General features: G+C 40.0%; 1 protein-coding gene across 3 annotated transcripts in view; it reads left to right on the top strand.

Annotated features, from left to right (window-relative positions):
• The window catches only part of ttc28 (tetratricopeptide repeat domain 28), a 165,139-nt gene that overhangs the window by 85,935 nt on the left and 55,731 nt on the right, over positions 1-23,473 (top strand). For all 3 annotated transcript variants that reach the window (XM_038733108.1, XM_038733107.1, XM_038733109.1), the window contains 3 exons: positions 12,700-12,847; positions 22,475-22,747; positions 22,836-22,966. In XM_038733108.1, coding sequence (XP_038589036.1) covers positions 12,700-12,847; positions 22,475-22,747; positions 22,836-22,966 — 552 coding nt within the window. The remainder of the gene's footprint in view (positions 1-12,699; positions 12,848-22,474; positions 22,748-22,835; positions 22,967-23,473) is intronic.

The raw sequence follows: 23,473 nt of genomic DNA, 5'->3' as shown, positions 1-23,473 counted from the left end.
CTGAGGTAATAAATCAGCTGAGAAGTTTTTACCATTATTTCTAATGAAGCCGGACTTCTTTTTGCAACCAGAAGAGTCGCCCCCTGCTGGCTGTTCAATACAATGCAGGTTTAAGAGACTTCCCTGTTGGATTCACGCCTGAGACCAGAAGCTTCCAGCTTGGTTACATCAGACAGACGGCGACGCCTAATCTGTTAGCTCCCTCAATATATGATGCCAGGGACGTCACTAATGACCCGGTAGTGCACATCTACATGCACATCTACATGCACTTAGACGCACTAACCATCAGTAGAGACGCGAAGATACACGCACAAAAGAGGTTTAGACTCATCTTCTTAACCTTGATGAACGAGGGATTTATGTCAAGCAAAACTCCTTTTTCTAAAATTTAAGGCCTTGAATGCACCCGCCACCTTTACAACTTTAACTGAGTTTAACACACTTCATTAGTGCAAGTCTGTGTGGAGCCATTAGACTGGCTCTGCAGGTGTGTTTGAGGGAGCCTACAGCTGGTCGTGTAACATCTTTATTGGTCCCAGTGGAAACAGTGGTTATGGCCACTCCAACTCAATTATTGCATTTTAGCTAGTGTCCCTGTGAAACAATGATAAATATTCATGCAGATTAACCAGGGAACAGTTGGTGTGTGTGTGTGTGCGATAGGGTGCATATGGCAGTGAGTTGCACAAATGCCTAGTGCTAGAAATTAACGAAGTACATTTAATCACATACTTAAATACAGCTTTTAGGTACTTTTATGTTTCTAATTTCAGAGGGAAACATTGTCAGGGTTCGCACCCGTCTTAGAAAACTTTGAAAACAGTTGACCAATTTTCCAGCCATTGAAAATGAGAGAAAAAGTAAAATATAGTGGAAAATATTATGTTATATCTGGAAAATGATTTTAAAATGATGTTACGGTTGCTCCGTTACATAACATAACATGAAACCTTTTAGCTGTAGCTCACAGTGGGTTGTGATGAGCTTCGTTAGTAAAGAGGCTAACATATGTTGTGATAAACTGTTTATTAATTATTATTATTATTATTATTATTATTATTATTATTATTATTATTATTATTAATTAATTAATTTATACCACGGCTTGGTTTAATTTCCCATCTTTTAACATCAATCAACTTTTGATATTTGCACACCTATCCCATCCCATGTAGTAATGAAATGTGTGGTGACATACAGAGAGCAGCATGTCTGAGATTGTTTTTTGGACACTGCATTCGGGTGTTTTATCAACAGGGTTTTTGCAGAGCAAGCCAGAACACAGATCATAAGAACGCTTTTATAGGCTAACGTTAACTTTACAAGATGAGCAGTTTCGGTTTCCTTGTAAAGCAAACATTTATTCAGCTATAGTCTCACGATGTTATAACTGACCACGTAGTTGATCACTTAGTCATCAATGTTACTGTTTGGAAGCTAGATCCAGACAGGCTGTCACCTTTTTCAAGTAAGCTGCTCCTACAAATATCTAAAAAATAAAGTAAGAATAAAGATCACTGTAATCATTTAGTAACAGTAGTGTACTGGTCCTACCAGGCTGGACATGCAGTCTGCCAAAATATGTATCCCCCTCCATAATGCACAGATGATGGCGTACCATCAAGTATTTAATTTTGTGTATACTTCACATCATGACTAATAAAAGTGGTGAATATGGATAAGTTTCTTTTTTCCTAGCAAAAGTTATAGTGGGATACATATTATTTCAGACTGTATTTTCAACCTGCCATAAAACCTATCCCCTCTTTATAATGCACGGATGATGGCCTACTATCAAGTATTTAATTTTGTGTATACTTAACATTAGGATTAATAACAGGGATGAATATGGAGACGTTTCTTGTTTCCTAGGAAAAGTTATAGTGGGAGACAAAATACAAAGTGGGATCCAGAGAATGCCTAGTACACTAGAGCTCATACTGTTCATTAAGCCTTACAAAGAAGTGTTGCATCAAAGAATGTACTGTAACTTGAACTAAAGTTAACAGGAACGTTTTTTTGAATAATGTAATTTAATAAAACTATAACTAAGTTACTGAAAAGATCCTGTTACTGAAACAAATAACTGTAAGTTACTGAAACATACTAAAACATTTCATCATATACTAAACAAGACATTTTGAAAGCTTGAACATTGCCTTTGTCTCTTTTGTCCCGGATTGAATGTGCCCCTCTGAAAAAACAACTGACGCCAGCCTGGCCCCCCAATAAAATTGGTCTAGAACCGCCACTGGACCACAGTGATTTTAGAAACTCATACCAGCTAGATCATCACCCTGATTGTACATTTATCTGACAGATACTAGTAACTTTTAAGATCACGATTTTACATCAGAAAACATGATAAACTTATGTAATTATTTATCTTCATGTTAATTGTCACCATGAGAACATTGGTTCTGAACTTTTTTGGCTTGTGACCCTTTAAAAAACACAGTGTAATTGTCATAATTGCCTTTTTGTCATGTTTCCGATTACTATGAGTTATTATAAGTTCCACCAAATGGGGTAAATTTATCCAGTATTTCACAGAAATTAGAGAAAAGTATGAATCAGTATAAGTTCAGAACTTTGTTTTTTATTTTTTCCTTTTTTTATAAATCATCTCACAATCCCTCAGATTTATCTGGTGACCCTTGGACGGGCCCAACACCTAGGTTGGGAACCACTGGACTAAACTAGCTAATGCTGTCCGCACACTAGAGGATGATTGGGCTGATTTTGTGTCCGATTTCGCCCCTGCTGACAATCGCGGGGGCGTTCCCAGTCCGAGGCTGGATATAAAGTAGTTAAAACTAGAGGCTTTGCTTAAGTAAAGCATCTAAGTGCTTCTTTCATCGTTGTAACTGCTTACATATGTATTTGGACGTACGGGATGAGTTACCTCCCAGTCTTTTTTTGTTGAGCTTTAGGTTGACTCTAGGTTGACGCCCTATTGTTTTTATTTTCTATGGGGGTTTTTTGAGCTCTTTGATGTTTTTAATTTGGTGCATTTTGCCATTATTATGATTAAACACCCATACATATTGACTCAGTTTCACAGGTTCAAATGAGTGTTTTTTACCAATGGCCTTAGCAACTGTTTGTTTCTTATTTGTGATACATTATGTGTTTCCACTTTTCTGCGAAGATGCTTGCTCAGCAGCATTATTTCTTTACCACAGTGCTTTACAGGCCGACTAACTTGTTTGAATCATGTCGCCCTGCGAGATGAGGCAGCTGTTAATTCCCAGACTGTGAGTAACTGCGCTCTGCTGTAGAGGTCTTCTGGTTTAAATTCACTGGGCTTGATCATACTTTACCCTGGTAATAAGGTGCATCCACTTCTACAAAGAGGCATCCTCACAATACAGATTGCTGTTTTTAATGACTCCCTCAGACCCTCTCAGGCTCTTAAATAATGATCTCACTCTCAGAGGTTTACAGCACACAGCTCACAACTCTCACAGCATGTCATTATGTCACCCACTGTGGGATAAGTGGGGTATTGACTAGTAAAATTAACCCTCTGTTTTTCATTGATGACTGCACCAGAAAACTGTAGATCTTAAAAGGATAATTGTAGCTTACAACGAGGATCTTATTTCAGCAGTTTTGGTCATCATTTCTATCGGTTATGATAGCTAACTACTCACCAAGTTAATTAACCCTTCGCTAAGCCCTGCCCTGCTTAGTTAGTGTTGCTGTACTTGTAAGCTTTCCAATCTACCACTGCACAGATACAGTTTACAATAACAAAAATGGGAGATTTAACATAGAAATTCATAATGATTTATGTAACAATGTGTCTTTGATGTCATGCAGAATTACACCAAAGCAGGCGCTTCAAAGCTAGTAGCCTATATTAGCTGTAGTTAGCTAATTAGCTAACACAAACTCCTATAACCTTGTTTGGACGCTTCTTTAGATTAACATACTTGGACAACAAGTTAGATGTATGCTTAATTTCTCATATATATGTAAGCTTGTATGTTTACATTTTACAAGAGAAAGGTGTTTAGGGTGAGAACTGTAGCAAGTTTGGCCGAAGTTGCTTAAGTATAAACTGATCCTTAAACCAAATAAAGAGAAGGAAATATCCACTAATGTTAAAGCCTAAACTCTGACATGTAGTAGCATCTTGGCTCCCACACAGTGGATGTTGGGGCTTTTTCTAACATAACATCTAATCGAACAAAATAATGTAGTTAGCTAATGCTGCTTGACTTTGGCTTGGCTATAAGATAGTTTGGATGTGCTAATGTTTACAGCTTATGTAACAGCAGATACACACATTAATCCATTCCTTAAGTGTTGTTGGTTGTGGAAAAAAAGACAGCATCCTCCAAACTCCTTGTCAGAATATCTCGCTTACTACAGCCCCCATGTCCATGTCAAGACAGAGTTATTGTAAAAAAAATAAGTCTAACTAGGCATTCAAAATAAAGTCGGACAATCAGACTGATTTTAAACAAACTACGTTAGCCAAATTTATTTGTATGACAAAATGAAAGCAAACTGTAAAACTGCTACAGAAACTGTAAGTTTTAAATGAACTTTCTGCTTCAGCTTTGACCTACTATAGTTGTACAGTTATTACCAACATGTTGGTGCACTCACTTTTGGTTTGACCCCTAGATAAAATGCCTGATCATCTGGCTGATCATGTTTATTGCCCCATCTGACTTCTTTTCAGCAATGTTGCAGTTACCGCAGTTCTGATCAATTAATTTGGTGAGTTCAGTTTTATTATACCCAATGCCATAACCATGAAAATAAAACCCAAGCTCAAACAAAAGGAATTATCCTTTAATACTAAAACTAAACTAGTATTGATAATTACCACCGAACTGTGTTCCTCATTGGGACCAGAGGTAGAATTGTATGATGCTCTGGACATAGTAAATATTTCAATCATAGTTTAACGTACTGTTTTTTACTATTTTCCATCTGTTGAGAGAAAATATATTAAGAAAATAATATTAAAGCTGGCGCCAGGCTTCTCTTTCCCCCGAGCCTCCTCTATCTCTAACAAATTACTCTAGGTCACCTATTCCACATCCTCTGAACAGTGTTAAATCTGTTCAGTCACAAGGAACCCAATGGAAAAAAATAAGGTTCAATCTATTTCGTGTCCAGATGAAATGAGATTTAAGGTTTGGTCTGTCTTGTTTTGAGGAAGATTCTCTGATTTGCAAAGACATCAATCTCTATCATGTCTGGTTTATGTGATCCTCTCTCTCGTACTCACCCTCTCTCTCCCCTGCCACTTGTGCTGCCATCTGTTCTCGATTAATGTGAGTTACGAGCAGTAATTGAAGCATCTGTTCATCCGGTGTGCATCCTTCGCTCTGACACACCAACATGTAACACATCTCTCGCTAAATCTCATTCTCTCCTTCATTTTATTTGCCATTATCGCTCTCTTAAATACACACTCCTTGAACCGCTCCAATAATTTTGAGCCAGTTGGCCAGTCCACCACTTCAATATCTGTAATTATCTGTGTTTATTGACCTTATGCTTATTTTTTCGTGCTTGTTCCAGTTCCAGTTTTGTCTCCAAACATTGTGGTTGCCATTTTATATCTAGATAGTAAAATACAAGTCAAAAGTCGGTGCCCTGATTGTTAAATTTGTAGTAGGCAGTGTGAACCAAAGTTGGAAACACAAGTCCACATTTTTGTGGAGGGCAAATCCATTAAAAGTTCAGTGTGTAAGATTTGGTGGCATCTAGTGGTGAGGGTTGTGAATTGCAACCAACTTTCCAGTCTACCACTGCCCCAAACCTTTCAAAGAGCGTAGGACAGCTACGGTGGCTGACAACAGCACAAAACATGCACAAAAAGAAATGAGGTTTCTTTAGGAATATTTATTTACTTAATTATTCAGTAAAACCATATGCTATTGTTACTTGGCCACTGACAAATAACACAGAAAAAGTAAAGCCAAGAGTGTGAAACACTGTCACTATTTCTGCACCACAGTCCATTATAAACCACACATTAGATAAACTTTATAGAAACATTGACAAGGGCATTCATTCTCTCTTCATTCATTCTCTCTTGTGATTATACACCCTTTCCAAAACTGCCCGCCAGCAATAATATCTGGCCCGCTGCCAGATTATGGTGCTTTGATAGCGGCAAAAAATATAAATGCTTTGATAGCGGTGCTGAAATAGATCTCAGTCATGACAGCAACAGTTACTCACATAATCACTTCCTCTTTAGTGGTTTTGCCTACAAAATAAAAGCATAAGAAGCTTGTTTACTGTAATGCAGTATGGGAGTTGAACTGAGTTTTCAAAAAAAGAGGATAGTGGGGAAGGAGGCTTTCAACACCTTTACCTGACAAACTCTCTCCTTTAGCTACAATTTTGCATCACTAGCACCTTTATTTGACACTGACCAATACGTGCCAGCTTTGCAGATCATGGATTCTGCTTCACACGGATCCCGACAACACCACAGGAATTTTTACTGTAGTTCATCTGTGTGTGTTGCCTTTGGGTATTTTTGTATGCTGTTCAGGCTCGATGTGCCACTGCTGACAAACAAGCTGCTGCTCTGTTTCTTGGCTGTTGCTGTGGTGCTGAGGGTAATGATTGAGATGCAGTTTGACCAGTATTTACGTGAAGGGTGTGTACATGACCGACCAATGGTGGCGTGCGAGAAGGCAGAAACTAATGAGAAAGGTGAAAGTAATGCAAAAACGCACACAGTGAATGGCGACTGTCGGAAAAAGGAGAAGCCGAATCACGGACATTTTGGGTGATTTAGAAATCCTGGCCAGACACATTTTTTAGAGGACATGTTTGGGGAAAAAGAGGACGTATAATTAACAACACCGCATTCACATCAGATATCGGATTAAGATGATGATCTTTAGTGCAAACTTACCTACGTCTTTAACCAGCTTACTTAGTGTTGCAGTAACTGTTTCTAATTGAAAAAAGCCACTTGGAGGTGGAAGCGAGACATTTACATCACTTCCTCTTAAGTTTAGGTGTTAAACTTACAGTTTCTTATTTTCACCCAGTCTTGTGTTTGTGTCCACCTAATGAACGTGAGCCCAGTGTTCTCTCTCTTTTAGCTCTGTTTTGGTCTCCACCAGCTCCAAAGGGAAATATCTGGTTCTTTAGCTGTTAAATGCTCCACTATGTTCATCAGCAAGTTGTTAAATGTGTCTCTCTGCTGCTGAGCAGGTAGTGTACAGTGGGCTTTTACAGCTTAAACAATGAAAACGGCTGCCTGCTACAACAGAAAAGACGCTTTGAGAGCGATGAGTGTGAACAAAATAAAAGACAGCTAAACAATGACCTGAAACTCACCTTCTGTAAAGCTGAGGAGAGCTGCACATTCGGACCGATCATTCTCCAAATGTTTGGAGAGATCACTACGAGACCCCTTTCACACTGACATTTTAATATATTGTTATTAAAAATACTGATTATAGCTGCTTTAAATTAGACCTTTTATTTTCTCCATAAGCACAGCCCTCATATATGAACACAGAAAGGATACACACCTGTACAAAGAATAAATACACATGTAGGTACTGTAGGTGCAAACACACTCACACATACTGCCAGGATTAGTCCTGTCCTTTTTATTGATCACTTCACTTTAACTGACACAGACCTGTCAGCTGGTGTTGAAGAGGATGTCTAAGTGCTCGACAGGGAATCAGTGTGAAACACCTGCAAGCCAAACACGACCTCGTCAGTTTGTGAAGAGACTCTCTAATCTGACAAGATTTTTCTGAGATGCTCCAGAACACTGCTGAGAGAGAGAGACGAGAAATGGGACAGAAAATGTGTTTATGTGTGTTTGAGATGTGTGTGTCTGTGAGACTGTCTGGGCTGTTCCCCCTGCATGTGCTGCTTAGCAGGCAGCGTAGCCAGACTGAGCTAATGGGCAGGATGTGTGTGAGCAGGAGGCTGGAGGTGGTGGTGGAGGCAGACTCTTCCTGCTGTCACTTTCTGTCTGGCTCTGGCATGTTTACACCCTTGATGGGGGTAGGGAGCTCTGACACACACCTGCACACATCTACACACATACACCAAACAACTCACCTATTGTGCTGTGCATTCACTCACACACAGTCATGCAGAGATAATAGCCGCTTTGCTATGATTGTAACTTTTCCACCTCTGATATAATCATCTTCATCTGATGGAAATGATCCTCCCAGAAGCTTCAATCAAGGTAAAAGTCAAATGTACTCAAGGATAGGACATAAATGGCTGAATGAGAAACTGTATCCTCCATACCGCAGCCAAATCAGTGTGAAGGGGACAGATTTGAGGGGCTAAGTAGAGGTAGGCAGACAGGTGGGGTGTCCATATGTCACCCCACTTACCAGCCCAGCTCCTCATCCCAGTCCAGGCCTGCTGCTCTCCTCTCCAGCCTGGACGAGGGTCAGAGGGCAGGATGCTGTCTCTCTCTCCTCAGCATGGACACTTGGCATCAGTGCCGGGAGCCAGAGCCGCCGTCCTATATTTCAGCCATTGTGAACGGGTTTATCTGCTGTTTAAAATGGTATTCTATTAAAATGGGTAGTCGTCTGATTTTACACATCAAAGTTTCCAGGTGATGGTGAGTATTGCTTTAGATGTAAAAAAAAAACAACAACAAAAAAAGAGTAGTATAAGGTCTTTTGTGTCTTCGGAGGGAGCTGTTTCAAGACTGATGAAGACTATAAGAAAAAAAATTGGAGGTGTGGAGTTAAAAAGCCGCTACTAGCATAACACACTCGAATCTCCAATAGAGAGTCTAAGTCACTTCCACCCCATAGAACCTTATTTAGGAAAAAATATATATTGTAGTCAATGGCAAGAGACAACTTATTTTCTGATCCCGTTTGAACTGTACCTTGAATTACACATATGATGTTTGTCATTCTGTGGGAAATACTGCTGTCCATGTCTGTGTTGTAGAACTGTAATGCCAAATCCATCTGCTTGTGGAATTTTTGACTACCAGTAGTCAAAAAGAGCTCAAGGTGCATTTTGGTGAGAAACACTGCATGTAAACATGAACAATTCCCCAAACACAAAGTGACATCTTCATATGTCCTGTTTTCTCCCAACAACCTGACAAAATCAGCTACTGCAACACAAACTAACCTAGTTCAAAGGGATAGTTTGGGATTTTTGAAGCGGGCTGTCTGAGGGACTTATCCACATAGATGGTGGCCAGCTTGTCTCCAGTTTGAGGAAGCAGAGAGTTATACCTGCACGGAAACTAAGCAGTTTTCAAGGTCAGCAGAAAAAATGTATTTTAGCCACCAAGAAGGCCTATGAAAAAAGTTAATGAGTACTCTAAATTTTGAATATTTTCTGCACTTTACCTTCCCGTGAGACAGCCTGTTCCTTTATACAGCGTGCAGCAAGGTTTTGCTTAAGTGTAGGAATACTGAAGTTCTACAGTTGAGAAAATGTTGTTTCAAAGGAAATGGCTGTTTGACAGCAAGGTAAAGTCCTGAAATTATTAAACACAGCGTACGTTTTTTGCTGCTGACCTTGTCCATAGCAGTATATTGTTTAGCTATTCATCCATCTACTGCAGGTAATAACACTATATGACTATATATGACTATAACTATAAATGAGAACCTCATACAGCCCCACTTCAAAAATCCTGAACTATCCCTTTAACTTTGCGCTAAATATCTTCTTTTTTTTAGCCCCATATCTGTGGTGGTTGTGGCAATGTCAGGCTATATGACCTCTTCAAAATGCCGACATACGTTCCCAACTTTGAGAAATGTACCGTAGGCTAAGTGAATCAATCAGGGCCACAGCTTTCGAACAAGGGCGTCACATTGTGTTGAAAAGTGGTGGGGACATTTAAGAGCTCATATGAGGGGTGTGATGAAACACTACAATGCTATTTAGAAGAAATATTCAGTGATGAAATAGGCAATTCGATTGGGGGTCTGGGGATTTTGAGCATTAAACTCTTGATTTCCTGCATTCTAGACATTTTCTGCACCAATTTATGGTGGGAATTTACATGAAAGGAAATACAATTCATGTGGCCAGTGACAATTCCTTCCATCCATCCATCGTCAACCGCTTATCCTGTGTACAGGGTCGCGGGGGGGCTGGAGCCAATCCCAGCTGACATTGGACCAAAGGCGGGGTACACCCTGGATAGGTCGCCAGCCGGTGACAATTCATTATATAAAAATACTGTTGAATACAGTAATCAGCAGCTTGTTTTTTAAGTTACTTTTTTTTTGGACAAGGCAGATCTATATTTACATTGCATTTGATATTTTCCTATTGGGCAATTATACCTTTCTCAAAGAATTTTTATTTGCTATTTAACATTTATTGTTGCAAGACAATTTTCAGAAAACTTTTAGCAAGTGCTTTCAAAAAGTGGTGGGACAAAATCACCCATTTCTAAAAGTGGTGGGGACATGTCCCCAGCGTCCCCAGTGTAAATGACACCTATGCTTTTAACTTACTTTAGCCAGCAATAGCATCTGCAAATGAAATGAAAATGAAAATAACTGGGCATAAGGTCAGTCAATACAGATTATTATATTACCATTGTGGCTGTGACTGATTTCAGGCTTTTTTTGTGACGAGTTATTTAAGGGATATGGCCAAAGCCGTAATTACCAACCATTTATCCCACTTTGTGTTAATCAGCAGTGAAACGACACCGTGCCCTGTTCACATTCTGCTCCAACACCAACACACCCACTGAAGGCTTAATGCATTAGATTAGACGTGACCCCTGGCTCCATTCGTTTCAATGACGCTGTCTGTAGATGAGGACAGGACAAAGACAGTGCGGGTGCAGAGAGTGGCAGGCGGGACAGGAGCTGCCATGTAATCTAATTCCTCTTCTCTTTGTCTTCATTCATTCACTGTCATGACAGATTATGCTTAAATGGGAGGAGGAAGGGCAGGATGATAAATGAGAGAGAAAATGGGAGGAACGAAGGCGAAGAGAGAGGTAGACAGGACAATTAAGTTACAGTCTGGTCGGCAGTGAGAGAAGAAGTGTGTGGTGTTTGTGTGTGCGTGTGTCTTCCCCTCGATCCTCCTCATGCATTTGATGTCATGATTCATCGTCTCTAATCTTGTTGTGAAATGCACGAGGGCTCCTAATGAAGTATGCGCTGTTTGTGTGTGTGTGTGACAGAGAGAGTGTGTACATGCTGTGTTAGTGTTGTAAAGGTTGAACTCACATTCAAGCACAATGGCTTTTTCATTATTTCAGTTATGTGGATATCACTGAACACCTCTGGTGTGTCACTAACCTAGTCTACCTACACAAGATACTTGTTCTTGAGAATGTATAATCATCGTTATGTACCTGATAATAGCGCCTAAAGTTTTCTAAAAATTTTACTCTAAGGGTGACCGTTTCAGTCGGTTAGTCGGTCGGTCCACCCAGAGGCGGAGCAAGACAATCAGCACATTGGGGGCGGAGCTTCATCATGGGCCTGCCTGCTACAAAGTCATTTATACCAAGTTTACATGACCCCAGACTCACTCTGAAAGTCCACTGAGTCCGTCTGCGTTGCGGCTGCCGGAGCTTATCGCAGCCATTTTATTCAATACTTGTGCTCACGCTTAAAGTGTCTCTCCGCTCAGATCTGGAGAGAATACGCAGCCATTTTAAAAATAAAATACCCTGTGCAGACCCCCGATCGTATATCAACAATAAACAAAATTAAAACAGACAAAAAAAGAAACAAATTAACTACGTAGCCTGCTTAAACCATAGAAGAAGGGCAAAAAGCAAGCACTTATCATCAAATCAACAAAATCTAAATGTGTCAGCAAAATCAGGCAAGCAAAATGCTCTTATTCTGAAATGCTCCCTGTGGGATCTGCAGATGACGGAACAAAAGCGGGTCCCTGAGAGCCGTGAAGAAGGTAGTAGAAGCACAAAAAAGGACATATTAAAAAGAAGTCATTAACGTGGGGCACGCTGCATTTGTTTGAAATAAGAAAGTTACTTTGTGACTTTGATTTATTTAACGTGTCTGCTTAGAATATCGTGTTTTTTGTTGGTAATTGTCATTTTTGTGGTGGTTTACTATTGAAATCAGGAGTGAAGGGACTGTTTCATTTGATTAGAACAGCTGCACTGGAAATTTACACATTGGTTGTTATGTGTATGCAATTCTCTTGAGCGTTCCAGCGACAGGCTTATTGGCCCTTACGTACGTAAGATAAGACACATGAAATTTAAGCTATGCCTTTAACGTGTGGAAAACATTGTGAAACATTGGTAGTTTTGTTAGATTTAGGCAACAAAACTACCTGGTTAAGTTTAGGAAAAGTTTGTGGTTTGGGTTATAATAAGTACATTATATAAGTTGAATGATGCAAGTCATCTACAAGACGTCATTTAACTTAAAACATGTCAACTTTAACTTTCTTCAACACGGGACACAAACCTCTGTTTCCTGAGACAAGGGTTTACTCTGCTCATCCACTCATCCATGCATTGTCGCTCTTTGTACTACGTCACCTGAATTCTTCTGCAACTGCAGGTCATGGCCTAACAAAAAACTTAAATATGGGTTATAATAATCAACAACATGTAGAGTTTCTGGTAAGGACAGGCTGACCATTTTAACAGTCCTTGTACAAAGTATGATAAGAATACAAAAGCCTCAATTTTACCCTTCAACTGATATCTAACTTTTCTTCTTCCTGCAGGCCTACTTCCGACAGGGGGTTGCCCTGCAGTACCTGGGTCGACATGCCGATGCCCTGGCAGCATTCGCCTCCGGCCTCGCCCAGGACCCCAAGAGTCTCCAGCTGCTTGTCGGCATGGTGGAGGCTGCCATGAAGTCCCCCCTCAGAGGTAGGCTTGTCCAACCCGTTCTCACTCCCAAGTCGTCACATAAGGACATATGGTCAAGACTCCTTGCCGTCAGTTTGTAACACACTGGGAAGCCCCTTAGCGTCATAGTTCAGCGAACTGGGGCATCATTTATGAACGTTAAAAACAGATGTAGGATATGAAAAACAGACAAGGCAAAGTAAAGAGGTGGTTGAGGTGGATGGTTGGGTCAGAAACTGGACTTTTACCCTTGAGACCGTTGTTCATTTCCTGTGTGAAACAAAAGGTCAACATTGATTGTTTTTAGTAAGCTACGTAAGTTACATTACTTAACACTTATGTAAGTTAAGTAACGTAACTAACGTAGTTATTTTAAATCATCTTCAATCTTTTCCTAAACCCAACCAAGTAGTATTGTTGCCTCATCATTCAATTTATTAGTTTTCAAGTTTAAAGGCTGATTTTTGCTCCTGAGTTGAAGAAGCCAGATGGTTGATTGTGGTTTTAAAATTTTCTTTATGGTCAGAACAAACACTTGATGCCAAACAGTGAACAGTGGCCAAATCTGAGGCAGAACTATTATGATAAAATCTTTTTTCAGTCCCTTTTCCTCAACAAAATAAATAACTTACTAGAAAAAATTTTTGTGATTCAAATTAGTCACATCAAACATTTATTGAACATTTGTTATATTGTAATTGAGGAAAAATATGTCACGATAATTATCATTATTATTTTATTGCCCAGTCCTACCTAAAACTGACTAAACTGCGAAATTTCATAACGTTAACCACTAGTTTTATTTTGAAAGTTTCATATTTATTCTTGCTAACTTGACCGCGGAGCCCTACGCGTCCAGCAACGACGCTAAAGGGGTACCCAGGGCATTAAAAAGCAACGCCAAGGGGTCTTGACCAAGTGTCTATACGTGACGAGATGGGAGTGAGAATGTGTTGGCTTGTCTGACAAAGTTCACGTTGCCCGTCTTCATTTTCTGCCTCATGCATCTCGTCTTTTTGTCAGCATATGGCACAACAACACGAGGCAGAGTTATACAGACAAATAAACAACGTTTGTTTGACTCTTCTTCAACAACTCTGTGTTTGAAAGTCATAGGAGAGGAGGGTGAGCTGGAGGCGCCTGGAGAAACTGTCAAGTTAACACTTTTCCAGTGTTCTTTTATTCAGTTTCCCTCCTCTGGGACTGGGTTATGAAAAAATAAAAAATATGCTTTTGATGAGTCAGATCTTACAAAGAAATAGACGCACATTTGATGTGACAAAGAAACAGATAAGAGAAAAGAGACACATCAACAAAAGTTGGATGTAGAAAAAAAGTTGCAATTGAAATTAGTCAGTGTTAGGGAGCAATTTGGTCATCATCAGCATCCACTTGTTGAAGGACTCGGATCCACTGCTGCCTGAATCGTTAGAGAACCTGTATCCACTGACACTATATAACAAGTTATATCTATTTAGTATTATATTAGTATAGTATATTATTATTAGTATAGTATTTCACTATATAATAAAAGTGAAATTGGGTTTATAACCCTGCTACATAGCAGATAATATACATTAATATAGAAGCAATTATAAAAACAGAAATAAACTATAATCAATGGAGCAGTGCTGCGGATGAATTAGAGTTTAAGAGTCTGATATCTTGAGGGGAAAAGCTGCTCTGCAGTCTGGTGGTGCGGCAGCAGAAACTTCTATATCTCTTCCCAGAAGGCAGCAGGGTGAACAGGCTGTGGCTGGGTGGGTGCTGTCCTTTAGTATCCTTTGGTCTCTGCGTAGTCACCTCACCTCACTGATATCACTGATGCTCGGGAGATGGGCACCAATGATCTTCTGAGCAGTTTTAATCTTTAATGTATGATGGCAGAAGAGTCTCAGTCGCTCTTGGTTCTCAGGCCACTGAAAATAAAAACAAATTGGTTTAGATTTTAGGATTTGTACACAATTTGGCCTAATCACAGAACAGATTTGATTCCGTGCATAGGGAACTTGATTCTCTTTACATATCTTCATATTAACAGTGAATAAAATTTTGACCATGTTACAAAGGTGGAAAATGTCACGTCCTTAAAACAAACCCTGTTTTTTGGTGGGAGTTTTTCGTTATCTGAATTGAAGGTCTAATGATGTATGTAAAGTCCCTTGAGGTAAATCCCTTAAATCAGGCTTTATAAATAAAGCTAAACACTCGGGGGCTACAACACTACAAACACAACATATGACATCTCATACCGTTGTGAGGAACATGTCCGCTTTTTCCCCCCGCGTCCAGTCTTTATGCTAAGCTAAGCTAAGCACATCCTGACTCCAGCTCTGTGCTTGATGTACAGACATGAGAGTGGTATCAATCTTGTCATCTAAAGGCTCGTGCAGACTACACGACTTTCAGCGTCGGCAGATCACCCTGCTGTTCGGAGTCTTACATTTACATTTATTCATTTGGCTGAGGCTTTTATCCAAAGCGACATACAATTGGTATATATGTCAGAGGTCGCACGCCTTTGGAGCAACTAGGGGTTAAGTGTCTTGCTCAGGGACACATCGGTGTCTCACAGTAGATTCGAACCCGGGTCTTCACACCAAAGGCATGTGTCTTATCCACTCCGTCATCACCACCACCGTCTTGAAGTCGTTGTGGCGTTAACACTACGTGACTGATCGGTGACAGGGGGTCACAGGGGCTGTGTCACCTGACACAGGTCTCCAAACCACGTTTTGTCAAGAAAACACACGTGAAATGTGAAATGGGAAATGAGGCGAACCTACACACAAAACAGCTGTTTTGTTTGTATAAAGATACCAATTGTAAAGACAAAATCTGGGTGAAAGAAAGGATTAGCACATGCAGGTAGCAGGGATTGTCTGAGCTACAGAGAGAGCTGGAGGTGAGTAAAAAGTGTTTCGCAGAGAAAAACGTAGCGATGCGTCGGGGAGCCGTTTTGATGCGTCGGGGAGTAGTTCATAACGACTGGTGGCCGCAGATCGATCACTGATTTACCCCTGATCATAGCTGAACTATGAGACGGTAAAATCGTGCAGTAGGAACTAGGCTTAACTGTCAGCAAGAAAGCAAATAAGTGGATTTCCCAAAATGTTATACTAGTTCTTTACAATGTTGACTGATCTTAAAAACTGTCTAAAGAAAGTATTTTGTTTAAAACCAGTTAATTTAGTTGTTAATGTTCAGTTGAGAACTATAGGGATAATGGGGATTTGAAGATGGTCTGTAATTGTTTAGAACATCATGATCTAGGATTTAGGGGTTTGAATCACAGCTTCTTTAGATGCAGACAGTATGTGCCAGTGGAAAGAGAGGGATCAATAACAGTGGGCGGACGTTGTCCTAATATCAGAGGGACCTATTTAATGAGTTTGGAAAGGGTCAAAAAGGCAGGAAGTTACTGAAGATATATCTAATCTCGTTTCTGATTAGGTTCATTTCCATATCCAAGAATCATATGTGCTTACTCTAAAGAGCTGAGAACAGTGAGGGCCTGGGTTAGTTTGCTACCATGTTTATTAGCATGAGTTTGCTTCTTGTGGGGCTCACGTTGAAATATTTACAAGGTAGATTCTTGCGTGTCATTGATCTATTTGCCCCGCAGTTCACAGTGCACTTTTATGTGCCGATTTTAACAGCATAAGAAGATGAAGGAAGAGTGCATACAATCAAGAATGGTTTGCAGGCTAGAACTGGCACAGGATTATGTTTTTGCCCTTCAGCAGTATCAAAATGAGAGCAAGGCTTTTTGGGAATAGCCGTTTACTTGGCAAGCTGCAGCAAATGTCTATACAAGTGGAATTTTGCATCTGCTTTTACACCGGAGATAATATCTTTTCAAGTGTTCACAGTATTTCCCTTCGAGGTAGAGCTTATAGATCTGAAGGCTAGTTCTAAGGGACCTAATGAGCAAATCTTAAGTAAAGCATTAACAAAAAGCAAACAAAATTTTAACAGCAGCATTGCAAAAAGAAGTAGAATCAGTTTTTGATAGTGATCAGAGCCTGTTGTGATCAGTGGCAGACACAGTATGTAACAGAGTCCTGGCCGAGCTACTGCAAAGCTGTACTGTGCAGATCTGATGCACTGTGGGAGGTTGTTCTGCTGTCCAGAGGCTACAACCTCCAAAACTCGATCTCCCATGAGCTTGAAAGCAGCAAGCCTGGTATCAAGTGTTGCCAGGAGTTGTCATGCTCGAGTAAGCAGGAGGAAGAACAACATGTTGGACCGTGAAGAAGACCAAAATGCAGTAAGCACAGGATAGAGCTGCACTGTCAACAAAATGGACGAGGAGGCCTCCTGGGTTATCTGTCTCCTGTTGGGTTAGCTGATGTCTTTTTTATAGGATGATGTGCTGTGGGGCATCAGCTAGGGAAGATGTTAAAAAGTAGAGCCAATCTCAATGCCAGTGCCTGAAATTAGTGTGAGGACTGCAACATTTTTCATCACCACAGTCGTTCTTTTTAGTATGATATATTTAATAAAACTACAGATGCAAATGAGATCAGCTGTTCATTTCTTTTGCATATAGTGCAGCTAAATATGACCTGGTGCCGGGATGTTTTAGCACATGTTGCGCATGTGTCTGGAGTGCAAAAGAGAGCCGATGTAAAAGTGGCAATTATGTGATATTAAAAAATGCTAAAACGTAGCATCACATTAACATTAAGTATAAAAGATAAGTTGAACAGTAAAGTCAATAAACTGACTTAGTTACGTATCAATATCTTTTTGAATATAAATAATAATATAATTGAATATAAACTAAAATTGGTCATACCAGACTGAGTTATGTTAGACTTTTGACTGAAAGGGTCGTACAAAAATTATTTTAATTAAAAAGTTTTATTGATAATGTAACATATAGCCTTTTTAATATCACATAACAATATCTGCCGCTTGTTGATAAACATTATCAGTATTACTTGCTTGTCCTTCACCTTCCACCACATCAATCCCTCTTTTTTCACCTCGTTTACCAGCCACATCACAATTACTGGGCTTTCAAGAGAAACTTCGGATGCTCGGCTGCCGTGACATTTTGCGATAGCTTGACTATGTAGCGATGTAGCCTTGCAATGGGATGGCTAAAAGCCAGCTAGAAAAGGAGGTCATGACTACTAGACAATTACTTTTTAATGTGAATACTAGCCACCAACTGGACACGTGGTCTACACCAGGTGGTCTACATATGGCTACTGACAGTGTTGCATGTAAAAAATGTAACGGTACGGTAGTATGGTACTGTGTATCGCCCACAGTCCTAATCTGTCAAAATGATGGTTGGCCTTCAGATTTTGTCTGTCATTGTTTAAAATAATTCAGTCAATTCAGATGAAACCAGACCAAATGAAGCTGAAGCAGCAAAACCTTGGAGTGTGTTGAACTGGGCAAGGCTGCATTTTTATTACTTTAACTATTAAGTTTGTTATTTCTTCCTTCAAAAGTTACTTTTTGTCACTTCTAAATGCCTATTCAATGAGCCCCAACACAGATGTTTCACTGCTCCTTTGCACGTGAATAAGGTCAAATGTCAACTGTTTAGCGCTCAAAGTAAGGCTGCAAATCCCACCAAATGTCCCCTATAGAGTGATGAAGTGGTGGAGGGCGGCCCATGTAAAATGCTAGCTGGAATGGTCTCCACCTCCTCTTTACTTTTCAGACAGTGCAGCGCAGAGCTCTGGCAGACAGTTTTGACCCAACCAGAACGGAACAGTTGTCACTATCAGTTGAAAGGGAAAGATTGCAGTTGGCAAATGTTGAGTCCAGCCTGGAGAGAATGGGTGGGTAAATGATAATATCTGACAGGTTGTAAGTCAGCTGGGTGCTGCAAGTAGCAGAGGACAAGCAGGCGGTAAGGAACCGTTTAATTTCAAAATTGTGGTCCTTCTGTCACACAAAGTCAACAAACTACCAATGAGGATCTGATTCATTAAATACAATATGTGCCAATATTCTTTTTGTAGATAAGAGTTTGAATGTAATTATTGCATTAATCAGCATCAGGTCATTTGCCTAAGAACTAAAAACCATGAAATTATCAACCTTTATCTTAATCTTATTATAAATTTTTGGTCCTTTTAAACCTGGGCCCTATTTTCACACATGTTGGTGTTGAAATGACTAGTAGGTACAAAAAGTTTTGAATCCGTGCAGTAGATGCTTCATAAAACGTGCTTCTTTTTGCCAGCGACAGGCTCAGACTGTCTGACAACATCATAGAAAGGATCCCTACGAGGGGCTCCTGGTGACCGCCTCTGTTTTCAACAGGAAACCGAAGCCTCGTTCAAGAACAATTCTCACTCTGAAATCTCGGGAGAGGCGAGTTGTTGCAGAAAGACACCAGTGGAAACAAGGGAGAGGAGTTTGTTGTGTACATAGAGGAGCTGCTACCAAGACTATTTCCTAATGTTACTCCAACACAACAAACTACTTTTTGCAACTCTGACTCACGTTTTGTTTGAATTGTCTATGAGCGAGACTTGCCTGTTTCATGGCAATCCATCCAATGAAAACCATTAGTGAGTCTCTTGGTGGTGCCAGAGGAACCATAAATATCTGTACTAAATTTCATGGCAATCCATCCAATAATTGTTGTGATATTTCAGTCTTGACCAAAGTGGTGGGTCAACATTGCCATCCACAGAGCCATGCAGCTGGAGTAGAAAATGAACCGCCACTCTCGGCTGTGACCTTGAATAGATCACTGACACACAAGCTAAACTTCAGTCACCATGTCTTTTCTTCTGTGGTTTCAGGCCACACTTGCTGCCTACCATAAATATAAAACATTTGAGAATATATGCATCCACTGCCTATGTAATCATACAACCACAGTGCACCATCTCAGATGTCTCCATGCAGCGATCAGTTGCATTTTCACACTCTTGTTTGGCTGCTTGTCGTCTGAGTTTCACAACAATCTCAACGTGTCAGAGCCGACGATGCTCCACAACCCCCATCCTCATGCAAACCAAGCGTTTTCACAGTGATCTGAATATAACTATCACCTCTTAACTATGTGTTAATCTCAGCAGGAAAGTGTAATTATAAAAATGCCCACTCATCAATAAATCTTCATGACGAGGAGAAACGTTCATGCAGTAAATATCCTAAAAAAAATATTCACCGATGTAATTTGGTCGACATAATCACACAAAATTAGGAAGGGAAATCCATGTTTATGGCTGAATGTTTTATCATGATGTCTGACATATGGAGTCCATTGTGACGCTGTTACTATTGTGAATTCGTGAAGCCTCCGAATGAACATTTTCAACATTTTGCAAATGTAATCTACATGTTTGCAGGTGTGCAGCTCTTAGCAAAGTAAACTCCTGCACACCGTGTAACTTGCAAAAAATATATATATTGGTACTAGACCTTCATCAGGCAAATGGTGTTACATAGTGAGAAGCCATCTTTTGTAGGAGGTGACTACACCAATCACTTACTTCCTCATAAAATAAGGCAACCATTATAAAACATTCATTCATATTTTTATGGGATAAATGTAGATTTCTGTACATTGAATGTATATCAAAACAATCTCATAAAGTGCACTCATGAGTATGCATGCTCTCAAATCTTGCTCGAACCTTATATATCAATAGACAAATAGTCAAGAGGAAATACCATAATAAAAAAAACGAATAATAGATGAATAGAGGAAAAAATCATAATACACACAACATATGGCCCAACAATAGGTCCAAAAGACAACAATATCATGCTTCAATAATGTAGATGTTAACTAAAAATGACATTTATACAATTTCTAGAAAAAGGGGAAAAAATCATCACCATAAATGTTAAAATCTCCATATTATTATATACGTGCAACAAATAACTTGTAGCATCAGTGCATATATATATATATACAAATGAACACAATCAACAGGACACAATATTTAATGGTTGTGATAATATATGTGCAAATTCAAATGTATCCAGGACTGTTTTGGGTTGGACAGGGAGACGCTCAGGTGAATCTTAAGTAATAAAGCATAGCCTATATAGAAAATAAATGGGTAAAAATATTGAGAATCACAGGAAAATGTTAAGCAGGAATTCATCATTAAGTCCCTTTGGAGTCAGTGTTTGCAGAGGAGAAATCCAGTAAGCCTCTTGCTGTTTCAGTAACTTATCGTGGTCACCGCCCCTGGGTGGTAGGGTGACCTGTTCAGTGCCACAGAGCCGTAGTGAAGCAATATCATGGTGAGAATCATTGAAGTGTACGGCTCATTTCTGTGTATGGTACTTTTGTGCTCAATGATCCTTTGTTTGAGTTTTCTAGTAGTTTTCCCAACATAAGCAAGACCACAGGGACAGCATATCATGTAGATCACGTGTGTGGATGCACAAGTGATGACACTGTTAATGGGAAATGTTTTGCTTGTGTGGGGGTGGTAGTAGTATTATTGCAGTGCCACAATGATAGTTGCCCTTTGGAAGAGGGTGTAGGCGTGTCTGTGTGTCTTGAGTGGACTTAGTCTTGTACACAAAATTGGCGCGGACCAAGTGATCCTTATATTTTTCCCCCTTTTGCAGCTCTTCCCATCACTCTGTATGCATTTCCAACAGCTGTAATGTTAGTTTTTTTAATAAATAACTGTGAAGTTGTCTCATCTGATAACAAAAATCCCCCAAAATTTGAATTTACGTATCTCGTGTTGTCCCATTAGGTCTCCAGTGTTACCACAGTTTCAGTGTTAGACAAAGTATTCAGATCCTTTACTTAAGTAAAAGTAATAACACACTTTAATAATACACTGTTACAAGCAAAAGTAAATGCAAAAGGAAAATGTACTTAAAGTTTTAAAATAATGCATTAATCTGCTGTTAAGTTTCTCCATTAATTGATTGATTGTTTGCTTTGTGAACCCTTCACAATGCTTGTTTTGTCCAACCAACAGACCAATCCTCAAGATTACTGACAACACGATTATTCAAATAATCAAAAGGAAAAGCAGCTAGTGGTCACATTTGTGAAGCTGGAACCATTAAATATTTTTACGACTAATTGATTAGACGACAAATCATTTCCGCTGTAATCATGTAAACTGTCTTAATTTGTAAAGTAACTCGCAACGAAGGCTGTCAGATAAATGTAGTGAAGTTAAAAGTACAATATTTCCCAGCGAGATGTATATGTACCTCAAATTGGTACTTAAGTACAGTACTTGAGTAAATGTGCTGCACAGTTATCAACTGTAATGCACCTATTGATTATCTTTGCTACAGTTAGCCCATTCTTCAGAGCATTCGCCTGTCCACTATAACTACAGTCCACACAATATAAACACAACAGAGCAGAGGAGCACATCATTATTAGCTGACAGTTGTTGGGAGGAAGAGGGTTAATTTAACAGTCTGCAAATGAGTTTCAAATATTGACAGCAGCAGCAAATGCTACAGGAGCTCGCCGGGTTACAGCAATTACCAATCAGGAGTTGGTACCAAATTAAGACCAGTCCCGTCTCTAATGTAATGACAACAGTGGAACCCAAACGCAACCCTGTCTGCCAGCTGTTTTGTGTTGTTCTGCTTCCTAGTGAAAATGATGATTGATTTCCTTTCCTTACCTCACCACAGTCTTTGTGTGTGTGTGTGTTTACACCTTCACAGACACCCTTGAGCCCACCTACCAGCAGCTACAGAAGATGAAGCTGGACAAGAGCCCGTTCGTGGTCGTGTCGGTCATCGGTCAGGAACTGCTGACCCACGGTTTCCACGGCGCCTCTGTTGTGGTGCTGGAAGCGGGGCTGAAGATTGGCACATGTTCATTAAAGCTGCGTGGATCCGTCTTCTCGGCCCTGAGCTCCGCGTACTGGTCTTTAGGTAACGCAGAGAAGAGTATGGCCTACATGCAGCAGGACCTGGAGGTGACCAAGACGTTAGGTATGGAAGAGGAGAAAGCGTTGGAGTGTAGTGTGACGCAAATGAAACTGTTGTAGCGAACATCTCTTACTCTTTGTCTCGTCCACAGGTGACCAGTCAGGGGAATGCAGGGCTCATGGGAACCTTGGCTCTGCCCTCTTCTCCAAGGGCAGTTACAGAGAAGCACTGGCCAATCACAGAAACCAACTAGTGCTGGCCATGAAGCTCAAGGACAGAGAAGTAGGTTTGCATGCACGTGTTTGCTTCAGTGAGTGTGAAAAGTGTGCTCATGTACTGTATATTCATATGAGCTACACATCCACTGAATGAAGATTATCAAGTTTACCTATAACATATGCAACTGCAGGGAGGGCATGTTACCAATATAGTTACAATTAGGGGCGTCCCAAGTTTAATGTTGGGTATCTGCTAATATCAAGTCTAATCCAATACATATTTTTACCTAAATGTTGATTAAAAACATATGTAGTATGTGACACACTGAAGTATCAGCTGTAGCTACTTAACCTGGCACATTTTTCCCCCATACGTAAATAATCCTCGGACAAGTACTGACACCGGCTGCAGAGAGCACTTTAACACGACAGCAGACAAGTTTAGTTTTGGCCTGTTATCAAGTTACTCGTGTTAATTAGTGACAGCTGATGGGACCTGCCTGGGTACTCCACTACATTTTTAGAGGACAATTATGTACAATTTACTCAACTACATGGATTTGATATATTT

Source organism: Micropterus salmoides, unplaced genomic scaffold, assembly GCF_014851395.1.
Source record: "Micropterus salmoides isolate LMB-PRFRI ecotype aquatic unplaced genomic scaffold, ASM1485139v1 Ms_hic_scaffold_20, whole genome shotgun sequence".
Classification (NCBI taxonomy): Eukaryota; Metazoa; Chordata; class Actinopteri; order Centrarchiformes; family Centrarchidae; genus Micropterus; species Micropterus salmoides.
Note: the sequence above shows the minus strand (reverse complement) of the source record. Positions and strands in the feature narration are given on the sequence as shown.